Source organism: Euleptes europaea, chromosome 8 (genome assembly GCF_029931775.1).
Source record: "Euleptes europaea isolate rEulEur1 chromosome 8, rEulEur1.hap1, whole genome shotgun sequence".
In the NCBI taxonomy this organism is placed as follows: Eukaryota; Metazoa; Chordata; class Lepidosauria; order Squamata; family Sphaerodactylidae; genus Euleptes; species Euleptes europaea.
Window position 1 is genome coordinate 97597646 of NC_079319.1, and position 25132 is coordinate 97622777.

A 25132-nucleotide genomic window follows, 5' to 3' on the forward strand; every position below is an offset into this window, starting at 1 on the left:
TTCATCCTGTTTCCAGAGTTGTACACGAAAAACTTTATTTTATATAAAAGCCTCCAAATGCCATTAACATCTTAAAACTTGTATCATATCTGAAGTAGTGTCTTATATTCCATTTTTAGGTCAAACCACAATTCCAGGAAATCTTAAGGCTCTCTGAGGAGAATGTTGGTGAGTAGTAGTCTTATTTCAGATTTTCTTTTTAAAAACAACCCTAAACTGGTGACAAAGCTCTAAATCCATTGCAAACTAGCTTTTGGAGGTATTTTTCATAGGAGAGGATTTGTTTTTTGTTCGGGTTGTTAAACTGACTTTACATAGAATATACATAAAAAGTAAGACAAATTGCCTGAATAAGTATGTGTGTTCTATGATATTACGACTTTTTTTTCATTGTGTTTACTTCTGTAATCATAAGATCTCCTCAGTGGATAAATTATGGGCTGCTTTATCCCTCATGATTTTGGCATTGACATGTGTACATATTAAAAACTGAACATATGCTTTCCAAAGCATGAGTAATATGCACAGAGAAGCCAAAGTAATGTGTGAAGTGGCCCTGTTTCCAAACCCAGAGGGAGCGTTAGTGAACTCATAAGTCTCCCAGATCCTGGTCTGATACTCTAACCACTACACCTCACTGGCTCTCACTTGGACATCTGAACATTGCTAAATTAGATGTTTTTAAAAGTATTAGATAGTCATTGAAAGAACTTGGAAAGCTGCTACCAGTCAGACTGGACAATACTGTATAAGGCAACTTTGTGCGTTCAAAATGGCTATAATCATATAACCTTTTAAAATGTTTATTACATAGAATTGGATGTTCAAGGGGAAATTTCCATGTGCCTCTATCCTGTGTGCTTCTACTGACAAAAAATAGTTCAAGAAAAGAACTCCCCTGATTTGATAGAATTAGGCAAATGTGTTCCTGTTTTTCAGGATCAGAATATTAACACATCTTCTGCAACTTCCCCCCCCCCCTTACATTCAGATACTACCGCAGGAAATGGAGTGCTAACAAAAGCCACGGTTCCTATCTATGCAACGGGCGTACTGACATGCTATATCCAGGCAAGCAGTTCTGTTCAATTCCGAAAAGCACATTTTGTTCTAAAAATTAGAATATGTTGAGTAAAGGGAGTGGTTGTGTTGATCTGTTGCAGCCAGTATAAGAACCAGAATCTAAAGGCACCTGAGTCTAACAAGTTCAGCCTAGGGCAGCCTTGAGTGGTTATGAGCCCGCTCTAAGTATACATTGTCAGCATATGAATAGTGGCTGGTGTGTAATGGACTACCTGTACCTTATTTCATGATAAAGGATTAAGCTCCCCGCCTTCCTTTTGGAATGCTTTGTTCCTCAGAACCCAAAGGATGTACAACACTGACACCCCTGCGGCCTTGTACTTTTCAGATTATAGTGGGAAGAGGCCACCTGTCTTTCTCCTGCCACAGATGTCTTATAAAAAAACCAGGATCCACTGGAATGTGCCCTTCCTTCCCCTCATAGTAAAGTGATGCTGCTGGCCCTTTAAGAATCAGGAATATTAGACTAAAGAGTTGTACCAGTGTTGACGTTGTGTGAGCTGCAGTAGTCGTTCTTTGGTGCGGGACAGTTCAGTTTGCTTTTGAGAGGCAGTGCAGGCACAGTGCAACTGTTCTAGATATTCGTAGCTGTTTAGGTGAGTGGGGGGAGTTTGTAATGTCACCGTTTCTGCATCTTTGGAAATATCTTGGCTCCTGCCACTTGCACAGTGTGATGGAAGAATTGTTTTCAGATCTCCTGTGTGGAACGCACATGGCCAAGGAATATTGGAAAGGAGTCCCAGTTGAAATAATTGTTTGATAAGCTAAAAAATGTCACAGGGACATAACTGGGAAGAAAAATGATAGGCAGCCTCTTTGTTCATATAGTATAATACTGTTTACTAGTCTGCAAATATATCATGATTGTGTACAGGGATAAGGAAGTATTCTTTTGCCAGGTTTGTAAAGTTACTGTCCTCTTCAAATCAGCTGAAGGGCTGTAGTGACTGATCTCTGCTGAAGTCATAGTACGTTTGGCTCCTGATCTCAATGGAATTAATACCCTTGGTTCCTGTTCAAAAAACTGAGTGCCTGTGTGCCAAAGCACATGGGCAAATAAAAAAAAGAGTCCCAAATTATTATTTTTTAAAATTAAGTTCAATTTCTTGGTTTAGATGATACATACAAGCTCCTAGTTTTACGAGGTGAAAGAATAATTTAACTACGGAGAGTGTAACTCCCTTATCACTACCTGCCGGGAGAAATAAAAGGTGAAAATCATGCGAACAGACAGGAAACTTAGCAACAAGAGGTGTTATAAAGCAAGCCCTTTGAGTGAGATATAAACCACTACTAAAGAAAAAACGGGTTAATGATTCACTGTCTGCTCTTCCGCAGTGGACAGGATCTGCCCTCTTGGTTCCTAATGTCTTAGTCAATTAAGAGCTGCCCAGTTGATCTGAGATATCTTAAGAGTGAGCTACCAGATTGCTAAAAGTGGATGTTGGGAGTGACACAACCAAAAGGTTGAGGCATAGCATCTGGACCCCAAAATTGTTAATCTCCCTGGCCTTTTAGACAACTCACAGCAGTTCGTGAAATTAAAACTAAACCTTTTGAAACATGCTTTCAGGAAGAAGACCGTAAACTGTTGGTTGGATTTTTAGAAGACGTCATGACTATGCTTTCATTATCACATGCTCCTCTTGATAGCCTCAAAGCATCTTTTGTGGAACTGGGGTACAGTACATTTTGTTCTTTGAATCACATTACTGTAATGCCTGGCTTTGCATGCAGGTTCAAATGTAAGAATTTAGCATCTTGGTTGCTAGGAATCTGTTCCTAAACACTTTCGGCTGAGTCTCTAATGATGGCTTTGTAACGACCATAACATGGGCTTCCGTATGACGTTGCCCTGACTGTCCCATTCAGAGTACTTAAAGTGCTGGCTCAGCAAACTATTAGGCTACTGATATTTTGAAGTTGTCCTAGAATTGAAGTACTTGCAAAAATACGTTGTATATTAACTGTTGTTAATATCCAACATATCTTTGCAAGAACTTCAATTCAACAATGATTCCCCTTACGGCATCATTAACTTTTAAAGTTAAAAAAATCTTCCGAAACATGAAATGTGCATGCTTCAGATGCTCCAGAGACCCATTTGTCAGGCTATTTCTAAATTATTTGCCTAGTGCCATCAATTTACAGAATAGTTAGTATAGTAACATAAGCAAAAAAGACAAGTCTCCACAAGAGGCATCGTTGTTGTTTTGCCGTCAAGTCGCAACAGACTTATGGTGACCCGTAGGGTTTTCAAGGCAAGCGACTGACAGGGGTGGTTTGCCATTTCCTACCTCTGCGTGGTGGCTCCGGTATTCCTTGGTGGTCTCCCATCCAAGTACTAACCAGGGCCAACCCTGCGTAGCTTCTGAGATCTGACCTGAACAAGCTGTCCTGGGCTATCCAAGAGCGTACAAGCTAGACTTGCTAGTGAGAGGGAAAGGAAAGAGGGGTAACAAGGGATAAATGTCAAGAAATGTGCTGGCATGCATGTTGTTTGGAGTTCACAGAAAATTGAGGAGGGACTGACACATGGCTAGTGTGACTCCCACCAATATTTTGGAGGGGGGGGAGTTCAGGGGAAACAGGTGCGATCAATTGATAGCAATTGCCTATTCACAGCTCTGTCTTCTTTGTTCTCATAGTGCAAACCCAGCGTACCATGAGTTGCTGCTAACGGTATTGTGGTATGGAGTTGTTCATACTTCAGCACTTGTTCGATGTACAGCTGCTAGGATGTTTGAGGTGAGTGCTTATCAGACACATCCTAATTACTACACGAAGATGCTTTGTAGCTGGGGACCTGGCAACTAGTAAGCCAGGGGGCACATCCAGCCCCTCTAAGAGCTCCTCCGGTTATCACCATCCCCACGCTCCATAAGGGTGGAGCTGCAGAAGCGGGAAGCAATAAGCAGCCATGGGGGCTCTGGGGTGCCTAGGACAGGAGAGTATCTCTGGGCTGGAGGACTCCAAGGAGCATCCTCATCTTCCATGGGACTGTCGGTTGTGGCAAAGAAGCTGCCCGTGACTTGCAGAGCCAGCGTGGTGTAGTGGTTAAGAGCGGTGGTTTGGAGCGGTGGACTCTGATCTGGAGAACCGGGTTTGATTTCCCACTCCTCCACATGAGCGGTGGAGGCTATTCTGGTGAACTGGGCTGGTTTCCCCATTCCTACACATGAAGCTAGCTGGGTGACCTTGGGCTACTCACACTCTCTTGGCCCCACCTACTTCACAGGGTGTCTTTTGTGGGGAGGGGAAGGGAAGGTGATTGTGAGCCAGTTTGATTCTCCCTTAAGTGGTAGAGAAAGTCGACATATAAAAACCAACTCCTCTTCTTTTTCACACATGGTGGCTTGGTATCACAGCCCTATGCAAAGTCTCAGCGAATGAACTGAGGACTCCCTCAGTCATAGCTCTGGTTGCGTCTGCCCTTGTTAATAAGGGAGGTGAATTGGGGGGGGGGGAGGTTGAAAGTGTCCTCTAGACAGAATTAGTTAATGCCCAGGGCTTTATAATGTCTTAATATGTGCAGATTCTGATAAGTATGTTTAAAAGTTGCACTATGTCATTTGAAATTCCTTGTAACAGGTTGTGTACTGTGTGATGGAGCAGAATGTTTATATAGTTTGGGTTTGATAAGGGTATATGTTTTCCAGCATTCATTTATTTTTTTAAAAATATTGCTGGCTTGCACCTACTTGCAAGACGTCTTCATAGTAACTGGCACACTTAGACCTTTTTAAAAAATCTTCTTTCTGACTTGAACATTAGATTGGTGCATTGCATGCTTGAAAAGTTGTCATTGGCTCCAAGAAATCATTTCAGTGCTGTATTCAGTGTTTAAACCAGATGTCTTCTATAAATCGCTTGTGAAATAATAAATTGGACATTCATACTGCTTAACAATGGTAAAACGTTCCTAGTAATAAAATCTGAGACTGCTTGTATTCTGATTCTTGGGTGGGAAACCCAAACTATAAAGTAGGTGGCAAAAAAAAAATGTTGTTAGTCTATCCCCATTGCTGAGACAAAAAAAACCCTCAACTGCCAAAGGAGAAGCCAAGATCTGCCATCTCTTGGCCATTCCTGCTCCAGCTACTCCATTGCTACAACCACCAGTAGAGTTGCCAAGCAGTTTTTGTGTCAGAGAGAGCTTTGTCCTCAGAAGGGGGTATTGCATTGGTAGGAAGGGCTCCCAGCAGTTCCCTTAGGTGCCCACCGGTGCCTCAGGCACAAGCAGGAGGAATTGGGGTGTGGGGGGAGGAAAGGCAATGCTGGCACGCCAAGTCCCTCCCCCAGTTACTCCCCGGGGGTTGCTGACTGCAGCCTGGCAGCCCTATATATTGGGAACAGCTGCTTTTTGCAGTTTTAGTGTTGTTTACTGCCTTGGGTACAGCAGAGGAAGAACAGGGCATACATTTAATAGTCTCAAACAATATTACATAGGAATGCCCTTTGGAGCACTCCCTGAATCTGTTTTTTAAAAAAAAACAATGTTGGATCCAAAGGATTGTCTGGCATATAAACTGCCTATGCTAAAGGGGCTGGTGCAGCTACTTTTCTTCTTTTTCCTCCACCGGCTTTAAATTTTATGGCAAATTCGTTTAAAACCAGATTGGGATGTGGCAACATTGAAAAGAATTGGGAGAACGGTGGAATTTGCACTCGAGACCTTTGACGCAAATAAAGTAGCTCTTCAGATCCTGATTAATGCCACTTCCCATTTCCAGTATCGTGTGTGTTAGATACCCCTTACTGCGCTGTTCTGTTTTTAGACCTTCCCCCCAGCGCAGGTGCTGATTTCACTCAGAATTGGAATAATCTGTTTCAGATTTTTTTTTAAATGGCTATAAATTCTACTTATTTGTGCATCATTGTAGTATAGATTTCCTTCTTGGGGTAAAGACTCATTAACTGAAAAGTGTGGAAAACATAGCATGCAATTGAGGGTTTCCTGCTTTAGCTAAACCAACCCTTTCCTCTTTACAAATGAAAAACATTAATAATAATAAGCCATCTTGAAATGCTTTAATAGGTTGGGAGTGGTTTCTCAAATTTGAATTTATCAAGTCCTGTCTTCTTTTTTTAATTGCCTTGCGGTCTCATGGGCTGCTCTGTGAAGCTAGACTGCAGTTCTTTCTGCTGTCACAAATAAGGCAGGCTAGAAAGTGGCTGTCAAATCGGTCTGTGTGCCCTGCGCAACTTTATTTCTAGCTTTTAATTTTTATTTATTTGCTTACTGATGCTTTTTCAGACGCTTTCGTTAAACATAAGTACATCACCTTTATAAACAAACTGCAAAATAAACAGCAACAAGCATACTGGTGGATATATTATAAAGAAATTACACCTACTTTTAACCCTAGTATACACATGTACAAATTAGAAGAAAGGTCAGGAAGTGGTCGGAGGCTATCATAAACTAACATGCTGTATTGTATCTGGCTTTCCTTTCTCTCTCTCTCTCTTTTTGTGTGTTAACCGCTTATATTAGTCTTTATCATACTCCATTGACACCAATACAGTGCTGGTTTGAACATGATCCATGCACAGTAGGAGTATGAATCTTGATTTGTCTAGTGTCTAGATTTTAGGGCATCAGCTTAAAACAGGAATGGGCCACGGGCAGGCTGAGGCCCCTTGTTTGTTGCTGGTTGCTGGGATTCTTTCAAAGAATGCTGTTCTGATCCAGCAAGATGGTTCTTAATTGATCTTGAAAGTACACTTTTGGTTAACACAAATTAGTTATCCTTTTAATGGCTAAAAGATTCTGAAAATACACTCCTGCTTACATTTAAAACATATTTCAATAGTTCAAACAAAATTAGACTAAGACTTCAGTCAGGTTTTACTTGGTTTAAGTCTTAAAATGAACTAACATATCAGCTTTCTGTCAGTATAACCTTCTTTAAAACCAAAATGCACTTTAAAATAAGAATGCTGGTTCTCCAATGCTTGATTGCTAAGAAGTCTTAACATAGTCACATTGACAAGTCTTATGTGAATTCTGAGATTTTTGGAGGAGAATGTTTTTTAAGAGAGACAGCATGGTGTAGTGGTTCAGGTGTCGGTCTAGGTCAGGACCTGGGAAACCCAGGTTCAGATCCCTGCTCACACCATGGAAGCTTGCTGGGTGACCTTGGGCCAGTTACACACTCTCAGCCTCGACCCTGGCTAGTATTGGATGGGAGACCTCCAAAGAATACCAGGGTCATGACATGGAAGCAGGCAATGGCAAACCACCTCCGAATGTCTCTTGCCTTGAAAACCTTATGTTGTCGACATGAGTCAGCTGTGACTTGACGGCAAAAAAAAAAAAGTTTTCAAAAGAGGTGAAAGCCATTGTAGGTTTTAAAATAAGTCCTACATTTTAAATCAAGCAAAAATAACTCTCTGTATTCGAATTGAATGTTTGTGATATAATCCCAGAAGAAAGCTGACAATAGTTCAGCAAAGTGATATAATCTGTTCTTCTTTAGAATTTAAAAGGAGCCATTTCAGTTAAAAGGTTCCAGGGCTGTTGGTCATCTTGGTCTGCATAAGAAGAGCTAGATTTGAGTCCGTTCGCCACTTTAGAGACCAGGTTTTTCAGTATCTGACAAAGGGAGGTTTGACTCTCAAAAATTTATACTCCAAAATTTTTGTTGGTCTCTAAGATGCTATCAGACTCAAATCTAGTTTTGTTGTGGTGACTGACAGCTTTTGAAGCCCAATAGCATCCCTCAGGCACAAATTGTTTAAAATGTAACTACCATTCTGAATTAACTATTAGAGTGTGTTAACTGTTGTAGTATTTATAATTTTGTCTAATACAGACAGTATTGGCACTAGTAAAGCTCCATCGTTTGCTGCGGCGGGTCCAGGATAACGATCTGCTTTTTGCACACAATGAAAATCTCTGTGCCACTAATAATGAATGTGTCATTTCTAGGTCATGCTGTGCAAGTTGTCTTAGAGAGACCATCCCCTTAGGGGGGAAAATTGTAACAATTTAGTTATAGCATTTTTTTCCACTTACAGTAAGTAAGAAGTGCACTGAATATAGAGTATTACATTTGGGATTTACTACTATCTATATATATTGCATACGATATCTAAGAACTAGGCATATTTTTCCCTTTTGTTCTAACATGGTCAGAATTATGTAAAATGGCCCAGGTGTTTAATATACATCCTTTGCTTGCAGAATCCATGTTAGTCCTGTAGTGCCTTGAAGGGAGTTTTGTAAAGTCAGGATTAAAAGGTATTGTTCCCATGTAAGTCCCACTGTTATAAATGGCACTTCTTACAAGAGCTCACCTTCTCTTGCCCTTCCTCAGAAAATGGCTTCAAGAGTTAATTCTGTTGTGGTTAACACTGATATATCTAGAGAGCATAGCATATGTTTTTTAAAAAAAAAAAACCACTGCGTGGCACCTGGCCATTCCTGGTGTACCTCTTGGCCATGTGGGATCCATTAAGGAAATGCCCTCCCCTGCTACCCCAGTCCCAAATTTACAAGCCCCTGTGAAGTGCAGCAATACCTCCAGAATGGAGTGACCTTTTCACCCTAATGATTTCAAATCACAATCCTGGTCTCCAGGGTTTTTTTTTTTTTTTAACTTCATAGCTTGTTTAGTTTGTGCTGCCTGCTTGAGCCACTTTGCGCTTCCATCATGTCCTTCTGCGCATTTATTATGAATAAAGCACTTCTAGCGTGTAGTGGTATTTGCTTCTAATTTTGGTTTGCTTTTTGTTTTTTTCTTCCTCTTGGTCGTGCTCTCCTTCTTGTGATGCTGCTGCTCGCTCTTTCCGTGCATCACCTGTGACACCCTTCCCTCTGCTCTGCCCACCCAGCTGTTGGTGAAGGGGGTCCATGAAACTCTGGTAGCTCAGAGGGTGGTTCCTGCTCTCATTACTCTCTCCAGTGACCCTGAAATGTAAGTTTCCAGACTGTCTTATACATCTGGCGTCCCTCTTATGACTTGTCAAGAAATAAACCACCAGGATTTGGGGTGGGTGGGGGTTTAGTACTCAAATAATGAAGAATGCTGTACTACGGATATCTTCTTTTTCAAAAAGGAAAAGAAAACTTAAGGCATAGCTAAATAAAATTTCACTAGTTGCTGGGAAATTTTAATTTTTTTTTTTAATTACTTTGCCGTTCTATCCAAAATGGATTGCTGTTAACTTTAGTGATTTCCATGCCTGAACGAGTGCCAAAAGCCGTCTCCCTGGTGTGTGTTTCTTCCATGTTGAAGAGGGATGCTGATCTCACTAACACAGTATTGCCAGTAAACGCTGAAGCATGAGAAGAGTCCTTAACAATGTGATTTTGCCCTGTGTGGGTGACCCCATACTCAGAGGGCCAGTGAGTCTGCCTGCCCATCCTCAGTCACAGCTAACTTAGTTCTCCTTCCCATTTAAAACCATATTTATTGCATGTTGACTGGTTTACAGCTGACTCTCCGAGGCATGCGTGAAGCCTTAATTGACAAGCGGGTTGCTCCGGCCCTTGTTACCTTGTCCAGTGATCCTGAATTGTGAGTTTCTGACTGTGACTTGGAGTTAAGCCTGTCTGTCTTGTCTCTTCCCCCTCCACCCATTTTTTTTTGTTTTGTTTTTTTAGCAGTCTTCCTGGTCTATCTTTTGTCATTGCTAGAAACTAATCTGTCTTAAAATACAATCTATGAAATTGCATCATTTTTGTGTTTGAACACTTTTTAATGTTACTGAAGATTTTATTTTTAATTTTTCTCCTAGCTCTGTAAGAATAGCAACAATTCCTGCTTTTGGAACCATCATGGAAACGGTCACTCAGAGAGAGGTAGGATCAGAATAGCTGTTCAGCTCTATAAGGAGTAGTTGATTTTCCCCCACCCCCCAGTATCAGACCGCTAACATTGTCTGTTCAAGTTATCTCTTAAGCACTCATTGTTGGGAGCAAACTTGGTTTGGATTAAGCTGAATAATGAACTTGGGGATTCATAAAGAACCCCCCATGCGACTGAAACATCTGCTTTACCCATTTGTGTGCAGTGTTAATCTGCCAGCACACTTGTGGCCTTGGCTAATGTGCCGCTGGAGTGCTGCTGCTTTATGCCTGTCCGTCGGCCCAGTGGAATTCTCCTGCCCACCAGTTTGGAAGCAAGCCCCAGGCCAGAACAGATCTCTCAGCAAAGGTTCTAGGGTTTCAGTCCAAAGTCAAAGTTCAGGGTCCTATAGCACATTTCAGAATCACAGTCTACAAGTAGCCCTTGGCCAGGCAGAGCAGTGTTCTAAGAACTTAAACAAGGCAGGTAACTGGTCGGCTCATCAGCATGTTTGCAGGGTAGTTGATCCCACACTGGCTGCAGCCTATATAGGGAGTTTCCCTACAGGTGTTGATGGTTTCCACATTAGGCTTCTCCTCACAAGCTGAGTCAGCTCCCCTACTCATGAAGAGTACTGGGGCCCAGATCCTATGGCGACTTATCTGTCTCTCCTAGCTTTTCTTTAGCAGAGGGGAAGCCTTGGGCTGCCAGGTACACACTCCGGCACCTGGTTGATGCCTCAGCTCTAGTCCTTCGCCTCCTCTGCTCCTGAGGTGCTTTGGGAGATCATGGTGGGTGTGGTAATGGGTGGTGCCAGTGCTGACTCAGAGTCCCTTTGGGGAGGCATTGGAAAGGGAGGGCCTGCCAAAGTGGGGCTTGGGGGCAGGTTGTCCTCCGTCTCTGAGGACTCCTCTTCCCATGCTAACTCAGGGCGGTCCATGATGGGAATATACATTCAGATGAAATGGCAGCTGGATTGAACACTTGCAGGGATAAGTGCTTTGCCCATGGGCAGTGTCACATTGAAATTGGGGAACGGTAGAGTATAGTGGTTAGAGTGTTAGACTAGGATCTGGAAGACCCAGGGTAGAATCCTCACTTCCTGAGTGATCTTTGGCCAGTCCCACTCTCTCATTTTAATCTACCTCACAGGGTTGTTAGGGTAAAATTGTAGAGAATAGTATAAGCAGTTTTGGGTCCCTGTTAGAGAGAAAGTTGGGGTACCCTACATTCAGCAAATAAATAGGAGCTAGGGTGTTATATTTGGACCAGGGAAGCCTAGGATGGAATTCCCACACAGTCCTTGGGAAAACTTTGGACCTGCTCATTCTTGTGTGGCTGTGTGTGTTTTGCCACTTTCTCTCCCTCTCGGAAAAATGGGTTTGGGGTGGGATATAAATAAGAAGACTACAAAAACTGAGCTGGAATCACCAGGATTTATAGTAATAGTTGCCACAGGAGATGTAAACTAACTGCCTGCCAACTGGCTCTTCTCTCAACTCCCTTCATGGGTCCTGTTTTGCATTTTCAACACATTAAATGTTAGCTGTTTATTAAGAATTTTGGAATACTAGAGAAGGGACTTTCAGAGTCCATTATAGTAAGCATCTGGGAATGGATGGAACATTATGTACTCACTACTCAGTGGGGATGCCCAAGCATTGTATTACATCACTGTCCCAGAGTACCACCGTTGAAGCCGGTTAGGCCGAGAGGTAGGTTAGTCTGGGAGAGTGATGGTCACCCAGTGAGCTTTCCCTAGGAGAGTTAGGATTCAAACTAGGATTCTCCCAGACCATAGTCCAACACTAACCACTAGACCAGGGGTCCCCAACCTTTTTGAGCCTGCGGGCACATTTGGAACTCTGGCATGGCATGGCGTGTGCAGCAACAAAATGGCTGCCATAGGAGGTGGAGCCAGCCACAAAATGGCTGCCACTGCTTAACTTCATTCACAGAGTGAAGATTCTTGAGCTGTGGTAGCAGCTGCTGCCAAAGCAAGATTTCAAAAAATCTCCACAGGCTGTCAGAAGCCTTGCTGGGCAAAAGCCCCTTCCTGGCCCCACCCACTTCCTAAAAACACTTGGCAGGTGCCAGAAAAGGTGTCAGCGGGCACGATGCTGCACCCGGGCACCATGTTGGCAACTTCTGTCATAGGAAATGAATATTTAAAAAACAAAACCCCAGAGCATCACTTCTAGCTACCCCTTTCCCCACGGCAGAAGCCAAATGAGCTCCCCGCTGCTCTCAACCGAGACAGCCAACAAACGCCTCTCTGTACAAGCCACTTTCCAACCCTCCTGGTTGAGGGGAGATTCATATTTCTTCTTCCCACCCGCTCGGTGAGGGTTCACCCCCCTCCCTTTCAGCAACAGTATTTGCACAGCCCCCTCCAGCTCCCCCCCCACCCAGCAGCATCCCAAATCAGATTCAAAGCCTGACTTTCTCTTGCCTTTCCCAGAACTACTGACAAATTTGGAGCACCTCCTCCAACTGGAGGAAAATCTTCCCCTCGGCCAATCAGGGCTTTTGTCCCTCGTTTCTACCCTTCTTCATTCTTGCAACTCCACATTGATTATGCTGCACGCCCAGCCAGTGCCAAGGCAGATCGAGATGACCTGATGGTGGGGCGCTCCAGTCAGTACCTTCAGGGGCCCAATTCCCCCCTTGTGCTGGTGGGGGCAGAATTTGCACTGGGACAATGCATGGAGGCATATCTCTCTCTAATGCCACATTCCCAGTGAGTGTCGGTGGGCACAAGAAAAGGTGTCCACAGGCGCAAGTATGCCCGTGGGCTACATGTTGGGAACCCCTGCACTAGACCATGTTGGCTGAGGCTGACTGAGTTTCTAATTACGATAATTCTGCAGAGTTTTCATTTTGTAATTTCAGCCTGTTCCTGATTTCTAAAATAACATGCTTGAGGAAACTGAACTAAGAACTTTTTCTTATGTTATGACTCATGCCAATATTGAATTAGTAATAGTAGGGCAGTTTAGAATTCCTGGTTATTCAGTTGTAAAAATTCAAGTTCCTCATTCTCTTAATGCATACACTTTATACTGGAGAACAAGATGTGCCTTTTGAGTGCAGAGAATAGAAACAATCAGGATGTATATTTTACTGCACAAAAATTAAATGGCAGGGAGGAACGACATTGGTTGAAAGGTTGTTTGCTTATGAAAGTGTTCACTTAAAAAGTGCTTACTATTGCAAGTCTCGAAGCAATAAAAATATTGATACTTTCTAGGTTTTCCCATCTGAGAGAAGATGAAGTTGTGCTAAATGGCTTTTAAGGTTGTTCTCCTAACATTTAGCTGTCGCATATTTTTCTACCTCATTTCTTAAGCTATTAGAGAGAGTTAAAATGCAGTTGGCTTCTTTTCTGGAAGATCCGCAGTACCAAGACCAACATTCCTTACACACAGAAATCATAAAGACTTTTGGAAGAGTTGGGCCAAATGCTGAGCCAAGATTTCGAGACGAATGTAAGTTTTCGATGGAAAACCAAGCCATCCCTTTCTTTGTTGCTGCCCGTTCTCTCCCCCACCCCAGTCTAATTATTGCAGGTCATTTTCCCAAGCTTCTGTTAATTGCTGTGCATTGTATTTCAAATATTTTATTTTTCCAGTTGTCATTCCACATTTGCATAAACTTGTGTTGGTTAATAACCAGCAGTCTACGGATTCAAAAAGACTGGACATTGCAACACATCTCTTTGAAGCCTACAGTGCGCTCTCCTGTTGTTGTATCCTTGATTTATTTTGCATTCTTTTTTTAAAGTACCCTGAGGTCACTTAACAACCTTCAGTCATGTGTCAGGACCAAGTCCTCTGGTGTACGACTCTGAAAGTTTTGCAGCTAGAGAATCCAGTTATGCCTATAACTGTCTATATTTTATTGTCCATGAAAGACAGCGTGGTGTAGTGGTTAAGAACGGTGGTTTGGAGCGGTGGAGTCTAATCTGGAAGGCCGGGTTGGTTTCCCCACTCCTCCACATGAGTGGCAGAGGCTAATCTGGTGAATCGGGTTGGTTTCCCCACTCCAACACATGAAGCCAGCTGGGTGACCTTGGGCTAGTCACAGCTCTCTCAACCCCACCGCCTACCTCACAGGGTGACTGTTGTGGGGAGGGGAGGGGAAGGTGATTATAAGCCGTTTTGATTCTTCCTTAAGTAGTAGAGAAAGTCGGCATATAAAAACCAACTCTTCTTCTTTGTTCCAGAAGAACCTTTAGGTTCAATTTTGTTTAATGACTTTGAGTTGGGTCCTGACTGTTGCCAGTGGACGTGCATGTCTTTGTGGGCCCCCACCCAGTAGTCCTGACCCCCCCCCCGATGTAGATTCTTGGGGCCATAGGACCTTCATGGAATTAATAGTTATGCAGATGGGGAAGGGGCTGCAGAGGACAGGGTAAAAGGGACAATGTGGCTTCTTCCTCTTCTATCAGTACAGCTCTACGTGAAGAAGCAGGAAAGACAATTTCATCCCCTCCCCACTGTTCTTCCCCACCCCCCAAAAAAAACTCTGTGTAGTTTATTAATCTAAGTGAGTCCTGTGACTCCAGAGATCAACTTTCTAAGGATCTGAAAGGGTTGTAGGAAATCTTGTCTCCTTCTGTTAGGATTCATCTTTTTTTTTCTTTTGGCCAGTTCGGGAGTGTGGGGCTGAAATGACTGTTGTGTCGTGTTCAGAGGAAGTTCAGAGCCACAGTGTGGCATGGTGTATGGTGGTTAAATTGTCAGATTAGGATCTGGAAGACCCAGGTTTAAATTTCAACTCTTCCATGGAAGCTTGCCAGGTAAACTGGGACCAGTCACACGCTCTCAGCCTAACCCACTTCACAGCATTGTTGTGAGGTTAAAATGGAGGATAAGAAAACCATGTAAGCGGTTTGGGGGCCCCATTGGGGAGAAAGGCAGGGTATAAATGAAATAAGTACATACCTTGGGGAGGAGAAGGAACTGTCATGGGGCAGCCTGCTGAGGCTTCCTCAGACAAAGAGGACCTTGAAGCAGCAGGCAGTGGAAGAGAGGAACAGCAGCAAGCTGAGCAGGTATAGACAGATGAATGTCCCCTGTGCCTACAACCACCCAGGGCAGGGGACTCATCTGTGTCCAGCAGCAGCCCTCCACAGCCACTGGAACAGTGGTTCCAAAGGAGCAGAACATTCCTACTCTAGTGTAGAAGAAGTGCTAGATTATAAGCACCAAGAAGATGGCAGCAATGAGCTCCCTCCAGCAGAGAGTGCTGAGTCAGAGGAACCAGCAACAGCTGGTCCCTCGTAGGCTTATTTAAGCAGGCGCTGGCATCCAGGTTGACATGGGAACAACTTGTTATTACTCCCCTGTTTTCCTGGTCCTCTGATGCTTTCTGAGACTCTTGTGGCCTTGACCTTGAAACTGACTGACTTGGCATTTGGACTTCACTTTTGATATTGACCCTTGGGCTGCTATCTGACTACGCTACCTGCTTCTGGCCCTCAGGTCGTCTGGCATTCAGGACAGGAACTATGCTGGATCCATTCAGGACAGGAACTATTCTGTCTCCTGCCCACTAGGTGTGGTTCCAGGCCATCAGACAAACCTGGCAATCATTCTTCTGTATCTAAGCTATCTATGTCGAAACATACTTTGACCCCCGGCCCCCTCTCCAGTCTTTCCATTTTAATAACTTTCCATTTTAAGTGAAATCTACTCCTTATGCCTGAGCATCGTAATGAACATGGTTGAAAAAATTCTGGACTGTAGCTCTTTGTTCTTCATGCCCACTACAGACCTCTGAAATGATTACAAATGCATTATCTTATCCGTTACTTTCCTGGTTTTCTCCGGAAAATAGTGCAGTTTCATTGGGAAGAGTTACCTTTTTGAGGGGGCCTGCTGGACTTAAGTAAGTCCATGATTTTTATGCAGTATCTTATATTGTGATTTAGAACAGACATGTTGACCGGTCCCGTTGCTCTTTGTGAGACCTTAACTGCTTGCCCGCCAGTTATTTCAGAGGATTTAATGGTGAGCCATTTTTTACCTGGACTCAGGTGTTTACGAAATGACATGGAAACTCTTTCACAGGAACATGAGGTAAGTAATTGAACCTGCTGTTTTTCTATTTGGATTTTAAATGGCAAAAGAAATTAGATGTTTCCCCATTCACCTATGAACAGCCACCATTAAAACAAGTAATATTTTAATCTGTAAGAATACTAGTGCTGAATTAGAGCTCACGGATATTGCACACGCTGTTTGTAGAATGAAATTTATCATTGATCGTCAGCTAATACGCATGCTGGAAAGTACAGGGCTTACGTTATGAGAACTGGTTCAAACAAAGATCCACTCTAGTCTGGCATTCTGCCTCCAGTGGTAGCCAGCTAGGGTTGCCAACTTCAAGGTGGGGCCTGAAGACCTCCAGAAATTATAACTGGTCTCCAGAGGTCAGTTCCCCTGAAGAAAATCGCCGCTTTGGAGGGCGGACTTAATGGGGCTGGGGTTCCTCCCCTCAACAAATCCCACCCTCTCCAGACTCCTCTCCCCAAATCTCCAGGAATTTCCCAACCCAGAGTTGGCAACCCTATAGCCAGCCAATGAGCTGTAATCTGAAGATGCCTAAACCTGAGATTGTTAGTTCTACCACCAGTAATTAATTACCTTTGTTAAAATTAGTGAGACCTTTTCCCCTTCATGAAGCCGATTTCTCCAAGAGTTCCTCTCTCTGAGTTTCCACTCATGCCCATTCCATTTAATAAACATCCCTACTCATTGATATTGTAATCTTTTTTTAAAATGTAAAATAAAACTATTTTTTGGAAAAACTTGACAGGATGTTTTTTTTTAAGGTTGAGAAATTTCAAATATTGCCCATTTTTTTTGGTCTGGGTTTTTATAACTTCCCTCATTTAATTCAGTTGTTATTATGTAAAATTTCACCCTCGTTCTCCATCTAAAACAGAGTAAAATAAAAATTGAAACTATTGGCAGTGGCAAGAACATTTCTGATAAAAGCAACAACATTCAATAGGGCCTAAAAATCACAGCGGTGAAATCATTTAAAAAACAAACAAAGATAACAGCGAGTATAAAAAGAAACAGCGGAGTGTGCTCTGTTCCCTACAACCAGGCCATGCTGGCTTGGCCTCTGCAAGACCCGCGTTGGGCACAAATATGTCGGTAATGATGGAAACGGGAGTGTGTAGAAGGATGCATAAAAAACATGCATGATCTCTGTGCCCGTGTATGGAAGTTTGTCTGCTTAAATGTGTGTGAGGGCTGGGTACTTGTGTGTGCGCATGTGTATGTGTGTCTGCTCATTTCTGTTTATAGGTGTTACCCAGAAGTCAGCTTCAGAATTGCAGTATTCTCTTTGGATTTTTTAAAAATTTCAAAACCCCTGAGATAAATAGGTTGAGCCGTGACGTCACTGGGAAAGTGGATGCAGAAACAGCGAAGGACGCCGCGTATCACATATCAGTCTGGTCACTTTGTTGCCTGAAACTGTAGGCTAGGGAGCCAGCCTGTTTGAGGGACAGGAGGAGGTGCACAGTTTGCCAAGGGAAGCAACACAGGGGGAACTGTGACTAATCCATTCTACTCCTCCATACTGAGTCACGTGAGCCCCATTTTCCAGTAGATCAGTGAGTTCCACTGAACAGCAGAAAAATTCAGTAACACTTCCTGTTTCCCTGCCGCTTTGGTACATGTGAAGCAACTATGAATGAAGAGTCTGGATTTTGTGAAGAATACTCTCAACTTCTGCAGATGTTTCTAGCATTCTAGTGAAGTGCCCTGGACTGTGCTTGACTCTGCCTGTTTAAGTCTTCACAGGTAGGGTTTCCTGGCCAGGCCTGACAACCAGCAGGAGACTGGGGGTGATGGTATGGAGAGTGGCCATGAGCAGCAGCATGACATCACACCTTTCTAAGAATCGCCGGAAGCTCTGCTAAAACCATAGAGTTTCCCGCAATTCCTAGGGAGGACCAGTGTCGGTTCTGAATTTTCCCCAGAAGTGACATTACACCATGTGCCCAGCGACCATTTTTTATTTTCTTTTTCTTCTGCTCTGAGCTGTGGCTGGGGTGGGGGATCCCCTACCCCAGGGGTCGGCAAACTCATTAGTCAAAAGAGCCAACAGTACAACGATTGTGATTTCTTTTGAGAGCCAAACTTCTTAAACTATATAGGTAGGTACACTGTTTATTAACTTAATAAACGTTAATTAAAGTTTTAAGTCTTAATTAAACTATAGGTACACTAAATAAAACTTGATATCATACTTAATAGTGATCTTATTTATCAATAAAAAATAAATTGTAAGTCCCTGCCATTTCCCCCTCCCTGTCCGGAGTCCTCGTCTGGAGGCCTGGTCTACCACCATAAAAGCCTATTGGTAGACCTGGCCTCCGGCTGAGTTCCATTGGGAGGCCAGGTCTACCCACTGGCTTTCTTGGCAGTAGACCTGGCCTCTGGAGGCTCATAGAAGCCAATTGGTAGACCTGGCCTCTGAAGGGGGACTTTTTCCCCCTCCTCGGCGTCCAGGTCTACTGCCAAGAAAGCCAGTGGGTAGACATGGCCTCGGAGGAGGGGAAAAAGTAAGTAAGGTATCCCCTCGTCCTGGGGCTTTCCCGCCACCCTCCATTTACCAGACAAGCCCCTGCTGGCTCCAAAGTGTGCCTTTTCCCTACAGGGACCCGCAGGCCCAGAAGATGACGGGGTAACGGAGTCGGCGCCGCAGAAGACGGGGCGCCGCGGCCCAGCGCCGCTGCCAGGGATGTGCCGCCAAAGGAAGCCTGCCCTGCCCAACAGCTGATGGGCGGGGCAGGCCAGGAACTGCCGAGCTGGCTGCCCAGCAATCGTGCAACCAGATGGGAGGGGAGGCTTTGGCCTCCCAACCATTGAGGGCAAGGGAAAGGGGGGACCCAGCCATTCAGTCCCTTGAACTGGAGACGCCGGGGGTTGAACCTGGGACCTTCTGCATGCCAAGCAGGTGCTCTACCACTGAGCCCCAGCCCCTCCCCAAAGGTTTCCCATGAACACATCAAGCGGCATCTTACTGAATCAGACCTTTGGTCCATCCAAGTCAGTATTGTCTGCTCAGACTGGCAGCGGCTCTCCAGGGTCTCAGACAGAGGACTTTCCCATCACCTCCTTGCCCAGTCCCTTGAACTGGAGACGCTGGGGATTGAACCCGGGACCTTCTGCGTGCCAAGCAGATGCTCTACCACTGAGCAGGCAGTTGAGTTTAAAGCGTCTTTTCCAGAGGCACAAGCAAGCGTCTCGCTGCAAACTATTCTCCCCCCCCCCAACAAGAACCAGAGAAAAGCACTTACTTGCCCCCATGGCCCGCAGGTGGACTTTTCCAACACTGCCCCACCCGAAGCTTCTGCCCCGGTGCGGGTCCCTTTCTTGTCCCTCCAGCCACTCCTTCGCTGGAGAGAAAGTGCAGTTGGGGCGGCGGCTTCCTCTCCGCAAGAGACGTGACCCCTGCTGCAGGGAGGGAAAACAACCGCACCTCACTGGCCGTGCCCTCTGGCTGCCCCACATGAGCCAATCACGGCCCCCTCCGGGGCTCTGGGGACCCGGCCAGCCCCCAGGCGGCGGGCAGGGCGCTGCTCTGGAGCGCTGTGCGCCAGCCGGCCCTCTCAGCGCTCCTCGTCCAGGGTGCGTCGGCGGAGGGGAGCTGTGCCGCTGTCGGAAGGGAAGCTGCCCAGGAGAGAGCAGGCTCGGGGCGGGGGGAGGGAGGGTCATGGCGCGGGGAAGGCCTGGCGGAGGGAAAGCGGCGGCAGTCGCCCTCCCGCTCTCCCAGGCTCCTGTTGAAAGTTCCCCTTCGCCGTTGGGGCCCTTTATGCCGGGAAGGTTTTGCTTTGGATGGGCCGCTCTCTAGATGCACATTTCCCCCAGCCCCTCGGCGGGGGCGGAAAGAGAGACGGAGAGACAGCGTGCTCTCTCGCTCTCTCAGGCGCGCCGGCTCCGCAGCCCGGCTGCCGGCGCGATTAGGCGCGAGAGCAGGGGCTCCAAACCAAGTTCGGAGAGCCGCACTCAACGGGCCAAAGAGCCACATGCGGCTCGCAAGCTGCGGTTTGCCGACCCCTGCCCTACCCCCATCAGGGCCCTGGCAACCCTAATCATAGATCAGAAATCAAATACTCACCATGGCAGTTATCCTGGGAGGCTAGCCACCACTCCACACAGGATTTTTCCCTTCTGCCACCATTTCAGTTCACCACCTACCCCACTCCACCAAAGTTCACAGCAGCAAATTAAAAATAATATAAACTGGGTGTGAGGGGAAAGAATCTGAGCCTGAGTATAAACCCACCTAAGCCTGGAACAATCGCTGAAGTAAAAACTGACAGGCACAACACTTTTTAAAAAAAATGAAGAACAATGTTTATTTGGGAAAACACACAACATGAAATAAATACTAACATTTCTGTTAAACTGACCTAACTCAGTTAAACTGACCTAACTCCGTCTTCCTCACCTCGCTTCTCACTGGGGGCTCCTAACTCCCTCAGTACATTTCCTTTGGTGGATTCAGAGCTCTGCTGTCTCGGTACATTACTGTTTCACTTACTGTATGTGTTCCCTTCAAGGAGCATATGCGTAGGCCACTGACAAGCACAGACGTGCTTCGCTTCGGCACAGTTGCCGTCTCATGTGCTTTCAGACCTTGCCCTGAGACTTTGGGTAGAACTCTCACGTTACCTCCACTATAGAGCTTTGCAGTGGGAGCCATTTGCACATTCAGTTGAGAGTCCAGAAATCGTGTGTTGGTTATGCATGGGAACCAGTCTTTAGTTAGTTAACGTTCCGCATTCCAACCGCCTAGTTAAAAGAAATATGTTGAAATGACAAGTAGCTGTTCCTTATCAGATTCTTGATTTTGCACTCCTCTCTTCACTTTTGGTATGCGAAACATCCACAGATATGTACAGCCTAGAAATGTTTGTGAGGGTTTGCCCCTATTGAACAGTCTAGCTTGGACTTTACCCATTAATTCCACAGCAAGCAGCTCAGTCCTCTTCAACTGCCTGTGGACATCCTGAGCCAGGAGATGTCAGTATCTAGCACACAAAAAGAAGAAAAGATACGAAAAAATAGCACCTCGATTTGGTAGATGAGGCCTGCTTCAGGTTACAACTTACACATGGTGAAAAGAGTCAGAACGCTTACAGTGGGGAATAATGGCTTAGAAGCGAAGGGGCAACATTTCAGTACGTTTTTTTATTCATTCATTGAATTGTGGTTAACTTGGACTTTTGTAGCTGCTACTGCCACAAGTGTCAATGGTTGTCAAAAATGTGATACACATCTGATTTTGTTTCATATATTAAAAATATATTTGAATTGAAATTGATTTTTGACTTGAAACATAGTGCTGTCCTGTGTCCTAGGTTATTTTAAGCTCGATGATAAAGGAGTGTGAACAGAAAGTGGAAAATCGGGGAGTCCAAGAACCACAAGGGTAAGGCAGTTTACTTTTCAAAAAGAGTTTGTGTCTGCGGACACTGGCATTATGGGGCAAAAACATTCTCCAGATTTTCAGCCTCTGAAAGTTCACAGAGTCATGTTACTCGTATGATGAGCTCAAGTGTTAATAGGTCTCCAAGTCAGGGAGGTACTTTTAGATGGGGAAGATCATCAGAAAACCGAATGGATATTTCCCAGGCTTTGGAGTAGAAGGGCCTTCAAGGAAGCAATAGTTCATATGTAAAAGTCAGTCCCGGGGGGATCTGTCTGTCGCACTTCTGAAAGAGACAGAGTGCAAGCTATGAGTGTCCAAATGACATGGCGACATACCACAACCACAAGGGGGCCAAGAGGGAGGTATCCATTTTGCTTTGGTGCTAGAGATGCGTTTGGCTGAAGGTAACTTGGAAATAAGTTGTTTCAAAACAAATGATAGTCAAATGGGCAAGAAATTAGAAGGCTATTGTGGAACATAGTGTTATAGAAAATAATAGTATTAATGAAAGACTGACAAGAAAAAATCCTAGGATCAGGTCTAGGTGAGGACAGAGGGGAAAATCACATTGGACAGTAATTAGCAGAAAGAATCCTAGGATTAGGTCTAGGTGAGGACAAGGGAAGATCACATTGGACAGTAATTAGCAGCTGGAGCTTGAGGTTGCCCAACACCTTTTCCTACGTAACCTCTTCCACATATTGGGTTTTACCTTACCTTGTAGTTGTAGAAGTCTCAGGGGAAGAGGCTGACTAAGGCTTAATATCGTTAATCAAGGACACTTAAGCCAGAATAATGCATCCTTGGCTCCTCTGCATTCTGTGCCCGCTAGAGCACTGGACAATCAGCAGGCTTCGTTCTCAGGTGTTTTGCCTAAGTCAGGGCATCATAAGAAACTGCCATAAACTGTGGTTATAATGTTTGTCCCAGGTTTTTATGTATATGTTCAGGAATTGATTGTTGCAGTAAAATCTTGCAGGTCAAATTGGTGTAGCTGGCAGCTTTTAAAAAGAAGTGTTTAGTCAGGATTGCTGCAAAGCTACAGCTAATCCTTTTTCTTTGTGTGCACGCTCTGATTTTAGCAATACACAGGGGTTATATTGTAAACAAACTTTCAAGTACAGAAGAGCCTAAACGGAAGTTTGGAGCACGATGGTCTCGAAGGCATTCCACTGTCCATATAAGGATTCCTCTCTATCTACATACGTTGCAGTGTGTGTACATTAGTGACTCATCTTTCAGCTAACTTCCTTTGAAGCCACAACATTACTCAGAGCTGGTTGACTGAGGCTGCAAGTCCTGGGCCTTCTCGCTCTGGGAGAGGAGGCCATCTTAAGAGTGGGTGTTTCCTCTTCCTCTTGTTCCGGGAGGCAGGACCTAAAACTGCCTATCCCTGGAGGAAACGCCCCCGCCCTTTTCAGTCTTGTTCCTGCCTCGTCCGGGAGAGCAGCGTAATCACGGCTCTCTTCCTTGAGCTATTCCTAAAATCCTTATTTCTGCTTTCCATTTCTATCCTATTCTATTCTATATTCTAACCTATCAAAAAAAAAAAACCTTTCTTCTTTCTGCCTTTATTTGTCTTTGAGGCTAGGTACAAAACAGTTTTCTGGCTCCTTCCCGCCAAAAACAAAATGGCGTCCAAACAATCGGACAATTATATTTCTGAGGGGGATTTGGTCCCGGAATTACTCCAGGCTATGCCAGTTGACCGGGACTTGCCTTCAAACAGTCACTCTAGTGACTCAAAAGGCAAATTAAAGAAATCAACTAACAAGCGCAAGAGAGGCTCCTCTCATCAAGGTAGCGCTAAACGCCTCCTCTCCGCCGCTCGCACCCGCGCATCAGCTGCGGCGACGGCAAAACCGAAAGGAAAAGACAAGGGCTCCGGAGCCGGGAACAGCCGGGGAAATACAACGGCTTCAGCCGCTATCCCCTCCACAAGCGGACAATCCGCAGATGAGGCTGTTGCCGTCTCGCCATCCAAGAATCCCGTGCTAGCCGCGTCTGAGACTGGTGATGTACTCCCCACCCCCCTCTTACCCTCCCAATTGGTGGCAAGCGAAATTGCTCTTTTAAGAGCGGAGCTGGCTTCTTTAATTAGAGACGCGTTCTCAGATGGGCTAAGAGCAGTTCAACTCCCCTCCCCTCCTCCTTCAGTCAGCGGTATTCAAGTCCCAGATTATTTTCTATCTTTGTTGCAGGGGGAATGGGAGAAACCAATGGGGGGAAAACAGTTCCCTCTAGTTACTAAAAAGCTGTATGATGTGGCCTCTAATGCTTCTGAGTTACTGAAGCTCCCCCTAGTGGAAAGCCCCATTACTGCCTTACATTCTTCTGATGCAGTCACAGAAGAGGGTCTAGTTTCAATAAAGGATCCAGCTGATAGAAAGACTGAACTGGCCTGTAAAAAATCCCATGAGGCCTCAGCTCTGGCCATTAGCTCCTCCATCACATCCGCCTTAGTATCTAGGGCAGCTATAGTCTGGACTAGAAAATTAGCAAAGCTCATTCCAGATGAAGACAGAAGTGCTATGGAAGGAATTTCTAGAATTCTGAAGGCTGTATCTTTCCTGGCTGATTCCACACTCGACACTGTGCGCTTCTCAGCACGGGCACTAGCTACCGCAGCTGCAGCTAGGCGGGGATTGTGGTTGCACCCATGGCAAACCGAACACAGATCCAAATCCGTACTGATGGGATACCCCTACCAGGGCAAGAAATTGTTCGGGGAGAAGTTAGAAGAAATATTAGTCGACTCTAAAGACAAGAAAAAGTACCCAGAAGTCTACGTAAGGATTCAAAGGGATTATCTAATCCTGCTTCCTTTCGTCCTTTCCACCCGTACTCAAGATACAGGCCAGAGCAGAGAAAAGGCCAGTGGAGCTACAGCAGGGGTTCCTTTCGTAGAGGAGGGCGCTTCTCTAGGAACTCCAGAACTAACAATTTTCAAAGTGACAGAGGGGACAAGTCCTTTCGTCAACCAAGGCAGTGACGCCAAACGCGAACCTGTGGGGGGCAGGCTCAGCCTATTCCACAACCAATGGTCTACCTCCCATCCAGACCATTGGGTTTTACAGATAGTGACTCAGGGTACTGAATTCAGTTTTCCAAGTTACCAAGAGATCGGCTGGTGGTGTCCCCCGTGTCCCGTCAATCGGACAAGAGACTCAGAACATTGGCAGCAATTCAACACCTTTTGGAAATAAAGGCAATAGAATATGTGGACCCATCGGAACAATCGTTGGGCATATATTCAGTGTTCTTTACCGTGCCAAAAAGAGACGGAGGGTGGCAGGCCATCCTCGATCTGAAGTACCTGAACAAACATGTAACGTACAGACGATTCAGGATGGAGACCTTACACTCCATAGCAGAAGCCTTAAGACCCGGAGACTTCCTGATCTCTGTGGACTTAACAGAGGCCTACCTGCACATCGCCATTCATCCGGACCACAGATGATTTCTCAGGTTCCTGCACCACGGTCACCATTATCAGTTCAAGGCACTTCCCTTCGGGTTGGGGTCAGCTTCTCGGGTCTTCACCAAGGTCCTGGTGACCTTGGTCGCCTTAGCATGTCAAGAGGGCGTAAGAATCCACCCCTACCTCGACGACATTCTAATCTGATCGTCCTCAGAAGAACAAAGCGTCCAACACACAAGAATTGTACTACAACTATTACACAACCACGGCTTTTTAGTCAACCAAAAGAAAAGCCATCTCCAACCCACTCGACATCTACAACATCTCGGAGTGTACATCGACACCATCAACTCCCTCGTCTTACCTCCAG

At 45.1% G+C, this 25132-nt stretch overlaps 1 protein-coding gene across 1 annotated transcript in view; it reads left to right on the top strand.

Annotated features, from left to right (window-relative positions):
• The window catches only part of RELCH (RAB11 binding and LisH domain, coiled-coil and HEAT repeat containing), a 105434-nt gene that overhangs the window by 71107 nt on the left and 9195 nt on the right, over nucleotides 1-25132 (top strand). Inside the window, exons 19-28 of the mRNA XM_056854988.1 lie at nucleotides 120-168; nucleotides 992-1071; nucleotides 2657-2763; nucleotides 3732-3831; nucleotides 8923-9005; nucleotides 9829-9892; nucleotides 13228-13366; nucleotides 13510-13626; nucleotides 15873-15961; nucleotides 21271-21341. Of these exons, the coding sequence (XP_056710966.1) occupies nucleotides 120-168; nucleotides 992-1071; nucleotides 2657-2763; nucleotides 3732-3831; nucleotides 8923-9005; nucleotides 9829-9892; nucleotides 13228-13366; nucleotides 13510-13626; nucleotides 15873-15961; nucleotides 21271-21341 (899 nt within the window). The remainder of the gene's footprint in view (nucleotides 1-119; nucleotides 169-991; nucleotides 1072-2656; nucleotides 2764-3731; nucleotides 3832-8922; nucleotides 9006-9828; nucleotides 9893-13227; nucleotides 13367-13509; nucleotides 13627-15872; nucleotides 15962-21270; nucleotides 21342-25132) is intronic.